The sequence below is a fragment of the Charadrius vociferus genome, unplaced genomic scaffold (assembly GCF_000708025.1).
Source record: "Charadrius vociferus isolate BGI_N301 unplaced genomic scaffold, ASM70802v2 scaffold163, whole genome shotgun sequence".
Classification (NCBI taxonomy): Eukaryota; Metazoa; Chordata; class Aves; order Charadriiformes; family Charadriidae; genus Charadrius; species Charadrius vociferus.
In genome coordinates this window covers 7,215,694-7,225,090 of record NW_009648332.1, presented here as the reverse complement: position 1 = coordinate 7,225,090, position 9,397 = coordinate 7,215,694, and the positions used below count along the sequence as shown (strand labels likewise).

The following is a 9,397-nucleotide window of genomic DNA, read 5'->3' as shown; positions in this document are numbered from 1 at the left end:
ATTCCTCAAAATATCTTTTGAATGCAAAGGAAACTTAGTAACAAAAGTTTGCTAATAGTGAAAACTACCCAATTCCCCAACACAGGAACACCACCAAAGCCAATACATGTATATTCATCCTGTAGACAACTGAACCCAGCAAAGAGTATTGCTCCCTGGTCTGCCCTGAATGACTCCTCAGGATTTTCCTACTCAGTTGGGTTACTGCACCCCTCCCTTCCCCACCAGTGGGACTGCTTGTGAGGACCACTGCCAATGCACAAAGTAAAAAGAACCAAGTTATCAAAGTCCTGCTATTTAATCTTTTAAAAGTAATGCAAATCATTTTGAAACATGCAGCTTATGAAGTACTTGATCAGACATCCAGAGGGGGGGCAAGCTGGAGGTGGTAGCCCCCTTCACCAGCTCACCTGGATCTGGAAGAGAACATGTACCCACAATCTACTTTAGGATGCTTTACACAGTGGAGCATCTGCCTATACCTGTGTCATTATCAGCCCTTCTTGTGGAAGTCGATTTTAAAAGAAAAAAAAAAACAAAACAAAAGAACCATCATAGGAGTGGCAGAGTATTTCAGAGATGCCAATTTCCCAAGGAGGGCAGTTTCAGAGAACAGAAACACTAAGGAAGTCGCAGTGTGTTTATATATGATCCACTTATTTAAAACAAATTATCAGCAGAAAAAAAAGGCAATATCCCAAGGCAACAGAATGGAAATCAAGTGTATCAAAGCTATTCCTGAACTCCCATTACCTACCCACTTGGCAACACTGACTTTTAAAATTATACTACACCATTTATTTTCACCCTCATGATGCAAGGGGAAGAGGAAGAAAAAAAACCCTCTCCCAACTTACCCCCCTCTTTTTATTAAAATATCTTAAAAACAGATCTGTATTGTTACTTCAAGGTTACTAATGTTAGTACTGTATATATTTATAGATGAGGTATTCCTTTCTGTCTGAAGCACATGAGGTAATAAGTAGCTGGAATTGTCATGGTGATTTATTAACATATTCTCTAGGAGAAGCCCTGCACCTGCGTCTGTGCAGACAGAACACCCACGAAGGCTGAACTCACCCTTACACAGCCCACAAGATCTTAAAAGGAAACGCTCCAAATTTAGACCTGCTCCAACAGGTGTCTTTTACTGTCTCACTTTGCATGACCATAAATATCAGAGGTGGGGCAAAAAGCTCCCCGTCCATTGTAATCATGCTTTGAAAACAAATACCTTTGCCCTCTCTGAAAGCAAAGGCAGCAGCTATGGAATTCTCATCATTTCCTCACTCCTTCATCCTGCCAAGACCCAAGTCAGAGAGATGTCACTGGCAAAACCAGGCTCCAGGGATGAGCACATAACTTTATTTTTTTTCTCTTCAAAAAGCCCTAAGCTGGCTCCAAAACTTCCCCAAACTGTATTTCTTTCATTCTAGTATCTCATCTTGCAGCTATTTGCCAAAGTGAATGACATGCGCAGGCTGTTCATGGCTTTTTATAAGCTCTCATTACCCAAACAGGGAACCATTTCCCTGAAAATGCTTTCCCCAGCAGCATTAGTCTCCCTAGGCACCACCAATAAATTTGTCTCCTGGCCCATCCTGATACACACCGAAACGTGCCTGGATGAATGTATTTGATACTGTTTTGCACTTGTTTACTGGAGGGAGGATGCTACCTGTGGGACTTGTCATCAGAGTGATTAACAGCACAGGGAAGGGGGGAGGGGGGAACGGACAATTTTAACAGCTGAATGGAAAGCCTTGCCAGATTTGCTCTGGCAAGTAAAGGAGCAAAATCCAGACTCCTCTCTGTGGTGTAACAAGCAGAAGCATTCTCAAACCCAAAATGGCTATCCAAAACTCACAAAACCCCAAAACAAATCAAAACAACAAATCTGGAAAAGAAATCCTAACCAAACTGAGAAACAGAATAACAGGTTACACCACGAACTTTGAAATCCTATTAAAATGTTTCATTCTGTAACACTTCCATTATTACAAAATGCCTGAGTCAAGAGCAAATAAATATTTAATACTCAACAGGTACTCAGGAGAATGTGTGTTTTCCTCTGTCCCTCCCCACCAGCTGCTCTTTTATGGCAGGAAAGTGAAGAGCGTGAAATCCAATGATAGGAAGAAGGCAAAGGTCAGGAAAAAGGTTTTTCTTCAAGGATTTAAATTAGCGTTCTACAGCTTTGGATGTTTTGTCAACACAGTTTCCCTCCTGTGGGGAGGGGAAGCCAAAGGTCCTTTGAACCATTTCTGTATGGGATCTAGATTTTTACCAGTAACAAGATTCCTAGCTTTAAAGAAAAGTTCATCTTCCCTCTTCCCATTCCTTTCACCACTCTCTCCCTGTCTCTCCTTGCACTCCCCTCCTTTAAGAGGGAGAGAAAAAAGAAAATGGAAAAAGAAAAGGATCTGAAGAGCAAAACAAGCACTGAAGGAGTTCTAGAGTTCATGTAACAAGACCACCATAGCCCTTCAAAGGGACAATTAAAAGCAAAGCAAACAAAAGCAACACCCTCAAGACGTCTATTGTATTTTACAGAGGAACAAATGAGTGGACTGGAAATTCTCCCATCTTGCCACAAAGTTTGTTATTTCATCAAAACAAAGTCCAGAGATCAAGAAACAGCCAACATGGTAGCTGAAAGTCAGTCACTTCAAGTGATCCATAAAGAAAAACGAGATTGGGCTTGCTCTTTTCTTTTTTTTCCTCTGTCTCCTTGCTTTGCTATGATGTATTCAAAAAAAGACTTCAAAGATCATTTTAAGCGTTGCTTTTGTTTCTCACATGAGAAAGTCAGGGCTTGAGCAGGTCTAGACAACACAGTGGTTAAAACATCATTAGCTGCCAACACTTTGTCTTCCTAGAGCTCCCACAGTCGTTCCTACCCTGGAATTGCCTCATTTGAAAATTTTTGACAATTTCCATATACTATTTTGCTTCCCTCAGAGCTTGTCCAAGATGGCAGCTATAAAACAGAGCGAACAAGCATCCACAGCAGGCAGTTTCAGATGTCAGAGTCTCACCCAGGTGGATACTGGCCCGACGCTTCTGCCTGATGCTTCAAAGCATCTTTTTATTATTTTTTTTCATCTATTTAATACTTAGCAGATCTTCTCTCTTTGTGCTTCCAGACTATCCTATCATCTGTGGGCTTTACTTGAAGGGTGGTTAACACTTCACATTAGCTTTGATAGCTGTTCATATGGAAATATAAGAACAACAGGGAGGCATACAGATTTTTATCCCATCTGTATATCATTCCAAACACTTATGATCAAGAAGATCTGCTGAAGACAATGTAACTGAACAGGTGTTCCTGAAAGCAAAGTTTGGCCTGCAGGATAAAGCCTGATTAATTTACCTATAGGGTAACAGGAATGAGAATCGTCTGGTTAGATGAACCTGTAAAATCAGAGGTCAACTAAGATCACACATGTTACAGCAATTTCTAAGTTGTTATGTCACAGCCACCCACTAGTGCTAGGAGAAAGCCATAAAGACAAGCCCGTGACTACCAGTAGATAATATATTCCTCCCTAGCCCAAAACAGATCCATTAGTCTTCATTTGCACAAAACCACAGAAAGCAACGGAGCTGAATTTCCTACACTATGCAGATCAGCTGCTGTGTACGTACAGAAGGCTTGCCTGCACCTTGGTCCTTGTCATGTCCAAGAAAAACCCCAGAGAGAGCCAGTGGGAAGATGTTGGGACAGGCTTTTTTCACCACAGAAGTTAACAAATGGCTCACTCCTGACCACCTTCCTTCTAAGGGTAATCCTTAAAACTCTGGCAGAAGAGGGGTCATCTTTCCATGGGCATAGAGCACCTCCCTTGCATCTGGTAGCAGGATGTTCAAGGAAAGATTACACCTAGCTGTGGCCCACAGGATACACCAGAGGCATTTTCACAGAAGAAATTATCTGAATGCAGACCCCAGATGTCCACGTCCTTGACTTACAAGGTCCACATGGATGAATTTCCCAGCTCTCAGATAGCTGCCCCACAGGTGTCTAATCTCACAGAGCTGAAAGTCTGACTGTCAGCCTGGGACAGACACAAAGGCTGGCCTCTCAAGGTGCCAGCAGAGCTTTCCACAGAACATGTCAAACAACGTGTGTCTGCGAAAACTGAAATCACTGTACAGAAGAGAGTAAAGAGCAGCAAGCCACCTTTCCTTCTTCTGCTGATGGATACGCCTGAAGCTGTGCAAGAAGCTCAGCTAGTCTGGCTTATTTAATAAATTCATCTCAAGTCCCCAGTGCAGTTTAATGGTGGATATAACATGGATTCTCTAATGAATCATTTTGGGCCTGAAAAGACAGCTGAGGTTTTGTGCCTTATATGCAGAAGAGTGTCATGAAATCCTCAGAGCCTCTCTCAGATACTCTGCAAATCCATTTGGGACTCGGCCAATGAGACTAGTATTTCATTTACAGACATAGGCCTACCACTTCTGAATCTCTGAATATAAACTGTATCTGAACTATCGTGATACGGGCTTAATTTCAGGGAGAGTTACCTTTTCATCCATTCCTTTTCTTTCTCTGAAACTGTTCACAATAAAAGTATCAAACAAGACTATCAACTGGTTGTACTGATTTAATGCATAATAAAATACTGCTTCCTGAATATTGCAAAAGCTGCTTTTCCTCTTCCCTTCTCCTCTTAACTCTGTCTTTAACCATCATTCCTAGTTCACGGTTATTTCCCCCCATTACAAGTTCAGTTTCTATTACAAGGACTCATAAGCTTACTTCTGAAGGATGGATCTTTTAATGACAAGTTCTTCATCCAAGTCAGCTTCATTAGCCATGAAGAGCAACCTTTTTCCTGTGTCATCCACTCCAATGAAGTCACGCTGCTCCACTGAAGTAGAAAATCAAACACAATCATTATATAACTGTCTTAATGCAGGCTGGAAAGATAAACAGGACCACCAACCACCCCCAAAATACTAGGTTTCAGACTAACCCAGCAAATCAATGAATTTGCAAAATTTATCCACAACATTTATTAACTTTTTTTCAGTCAGAATAGCTGATGTGTATCTTGACATTCAAAACATTGGCCCCGCAAGCTTTTTGTATCCTAAACCATGACATATCCTTTTTATGAAGATCCCAAGTACAGGTCCTGACATGCAACACTCCATCTTGAGCTGTGCTTTCCTTCTCTCTCTCTTTTTTTTTTTTTTTTTTTTTTTCAAAAAAACCAAACCAACCAAAAAACCCAAACCCACCCCACCCCCAAAAAACAACAAACCTGCTACCTGAATTTACACAACAAATCAAAGGCAAGCAGAGAGTTCTTCCAAATCCAACTGCTTCTTTCTCATCATAAATCACTCCACATTAGAATTTGGTGGTCCAGAGAGGCTTATGATTTCAGTTAAGACATAACTACTTTGCAGATGATCTCCTATGTCAGATAAATACTGATAGCAATAGGAAACCTAAATCACATACACAAACACACATAAAAGTATAGATTCAAAGACTCCTACACCATTGATGTTTCTGGGTTAACTTGGTTTAAATACCTATTTATAAGACTGCCAACCAACAGAATACCTATTAGTCACATGAATTATCGTGGCAATTCCCATTTCCTGCAGTCAGTCACTACGCATCAACAGTGACCTTGGCCTACTTTTATTTTTGAACAGTTTTCCACAACATCTGAATACACTGGTGGCAGCTTATTCTAACTTGCACTTTGTAATATGTTCCGTCACTGTGGTGGCAGCTATACACTGATCTTTACAGGAACACAGGCTGTTCAAGAATGCCATAGTACAGTTCTAACAAAAACCTCTTTACTCCCACTAAGTACTATTATTTTGGGCCAAACTGGCAAATATTCAATCTCCTAAGTTCTAAGCCACATTGGAGTAACAGCATGCTCTGTAAGTAGTTGATTCTCTAAGATCTTTTCCCCGCAAAACTCTTTTTAACCCTGTTTTCCCTGGTTTAGCCCTGTCCCTTACTTTTCCTTATACCTGTTCCTCCAGAGTTACCACAGCAATAACCGCTATCAAAATACAGTCAAATCTACACACCTGTTGAAAGTTCTCCTACTGGCAGCCTTTGGTCCAAGTAATCAAGCACACCCTCTTCAGAAATCCCCCCCATCCCCTGTCAGAAATTAATCATACGGCAAAGAAGTACGAAAATAGGCCTGAACATGTAACACTATGACACATGAAGTACAATTAGGCTAAAGCTCACTTGCTGTAAAAACTCAGAAATAAGTCTTGAAAGCAGTGCCGATCCTTGTGCTAAGGAAAGCCACAAAGTTTGAGAGTAGGGGCTAACCACCCATCGCCACCTCACCCAGGTCTCCTGACAGGCTAAAAACACAACAGTGTCCAATTTTCCTCCGTCAAGGTACCAACATTTCTCTCAAAGTTCAGGTCGTGGCTCCCCATCTCCTGACTGTTCTACAGCAACATAACACATGACACTGCTATAAAAGCTCTATGCAATAAGAGAAAGGGGAAAAGAAAACTTGATGAAAACAGGACCAGGTACATAACTGCCACCAAACTGGTTTCTCTTGCTTGTGTGGATAGGTAAGAAACAGACAATGAAACCATGTGAGAGCACTGGGGGTTTTTTTGGTGGTGGATGCCAGGTCAGGTTTTCCCCCGCACACTGGCAATAAATAGCATTACTTTTGTAATTTAGGAAAGACAAAACTTACTACTAAAATCAATTACCTAGAGATACTGTTTCAAATCACATTGGCATTACTTAGGGAGAAAAAACTAAATGGAAGAACAAACACATAACTAGTTTACAAAATCCCTGCAAGGGAAGTATGAGAAAAATGTTAAAGCTGCCATGATGGTAACTAAAAAAATCATTTAAAGTATAAAAATGGAATGCATTTTGCCTCCTCACAACAGATAAATAAGGATTTGACATGGCTATTGCAATTTATTAATTACCTTCGAAATTAGATCCCCACCAATTTTGAGGGCTTTAATGACCTAAAGAAATCATGACATCACAAGAGAATGGAAGTTGAGCAATTCAGTGATGAGAAGAAATAATTTTCAGTCAGATTTTCTAAAATGCTTTTTAATCAAACATAATTAATTGACATTTGGTAAAAAGACACCTTTGTTAAAGATTCAGTATCTCCACCCTTTCACTTAAATGGAGAGAATTCACACGATGCAGTCTGCAAGACCACCAAGAGGTCTTCTGGCAAACACAAGGAATACCAGAGATGACATGCCTGCTGCTTTCAAGACAAAAAAAAACAAGCAGGAAAGTCACCATCCCCATCTTTTCTGCCTTTCTTTATACACAGAAAGGTTCAGACACTCTGTTCCACTCAATCCCTTGCAGGTCATCTTTAAGCACATGGCTGCATTCTGGGTGTCTGAATTCCTGACACACTCTGTTTATTTGGGTTACTACCATTCACTAGCACTCTGCTTTTTTTTTTTTTAGTTATTATTATTGCCATGCCTCTTATTAACCAATTAAAAAAGCCAATGAGACGATCGTTGTCAATATATGATCCCCTTAATATCAAAGTCAAAGAACTTCACACCCTGTAATTTGCAACTGAGTTATGTCAAGCATTTCAGGAAACCATCAGTATGAATTTATAGCTGCTTAACACTGCAATTCATGCTAATTTAAAAACTATTCTTTATATCACAGTTCTTTAATGTTCAATAATATCCTGAAAGCAATAACTTTGTATCGGATTCCATGACATATGTGAAATAGAAGTCTTGTTGCTCCTTCTCAAAAAATGAATGAATTTGTAGAAACAGTGAAACAATGAATAAAGTTGCAAATACATCTAGCGGTTCCTCAGGACTAAGGATCCATTTCCCAATACTAATACTTGAACAGTACAGTGCAAGTACATATATGTGTCACGATTTAGAGAAGGAGCTAATACTCCACATACTATGAAAGCTGCTTGACACATTCCATGTCAATATCTTGTCTTCAGTTGCTTTGAAGTTTCATCAAATTTTAAACTGTTTGGGATGAAATCTCCAACGCCAGGTGCTTGCCTTAAGAGGAACATTTGGAAAACTTTAGCAAAAACAGGTCAGCTACTTCTAAGGCTAAAGAAAAAAAAAAAAAAGCATTTAGCCTAAGCATCAATGGTTAGGTGGCCCTTCCCTCGAAAAGCTCTGGTATTCCAGTTCTTCAGAGAAGCAGCACAACATTCAGTAAGCACTGCTGACCTGTGTATCAGGAGTCTACTTTTTGCAATCTCACTCCATTATAAATCTTTGAAAAACTAGTTTCACGTGCTCTTTCAAGACTTATATTTTTACTGCAAAAATTTCTGCATATTTTATTCTTAAGGAGAGGCTGTTTCAATTCCTCAGCTCCTAGAACTGATCAAATAGGAGGTGCCATGTAAGGTCTTCTGTACCATCAGGTGGTACAAGCAAAGCAGACAAGCCATAAGGCTCCACAGCCATGCTGTGATGACTGCTCTGGGGGAAAGAGCTTGATCTGTTGTGGTTTTGCAACCTGCTTTTTTACAAGGAAATAAAACTTAAAAGCTCACAAGGGTGAGGGGAAAGAAAAGCATAGAAACAAGGACTCTGCAAGACGGGCTGGAAAGGAGAGACAGTAGTTCCTGAAAACCGGTGAAAATTGGCACAGTCCATGAAAGAACACGGGACCACAGAGACAGGAATCAGAAGAGAAGAAAAGAGGTGACTAAGAGCAGAAAAATGAAGCAGGTTGAGATGAGAAGTCAAAAGTGGAACAGGGGATGGGACCGGTAGTGAAAAAAGAGAGTAATATACGAGAAAGAGAAGTTGGACTCTTGACAAGGATCCTTGAAGGACAAGACTAAGCAAAGAGGACAAGAATGGAGGCTGGTGGTGCCAAGAAGCCAGCATGGGAAAAGAGATAGGGATGAGCTAGGACAATGTTGACAGCAATAGGGTGCATTCAGTCAAGTAGGAATGAAAGGTAGGAGAGTCCGATGCTCCCCAAAATGTACTGCCCCTCTCCAGAACCTGGAGAAGAACCCAAAATGCCTCAGTCTCGGCACTCCCCTGATTTTAGCAAATGACTGAAAAAGGTCTGGTAGGGTACACATCTCATCCGAGGCAGTTCATAGAAAACAAGCTCAAGTAGAGTAGCTTAGAGTGGAAGACCTTAGCATCCAGCCCCACAAAGAAACACTGTGGGTGTCAAAACACTTCCATATGACAGAATTTTAATGGTTTCAAGTTTGGTCTTTTACAGATCTGAGAAATCACACACAAATTTTAATAAGTCACGTAGGAAGAGTAATGCTACAAAGTCAAGCACTCAGATACTAAAACCCAAGCAAATTAAGAATGCATGTGCAACCTGATGTGTTTACACTTATTAAGAGTCTTC

At 40.5% G+C, this 9,397-nt stretch overlaps 1 protein-coding gene across 2 annotated transcripts in view; it reads right to left on the bottom strand.

Annotated features, from left to right (window-relative positions):
• Positions 1-9,397, bottom strand: part of EIF2B3 (eukaryotic translation initiation factor 2B, subunit 3 gamma, 58kDa) — a 103,151-nt gene that overhangs the window by 71,254 nt on the left and 22,500 nt on the right. For both annotated transcript variants that reach the window (XM_009884666.1, XM_009884667.1), the window contains exon 4: positions 4,772-4,883. In XM_009884666.1, the coding sequence (XP_009882968.1) occupies positions 4,772-4,883 (112 nt within the window). The remainder of the gene's footprint in view (positions 1-4,771; positions 4,884-9,397) is intronic.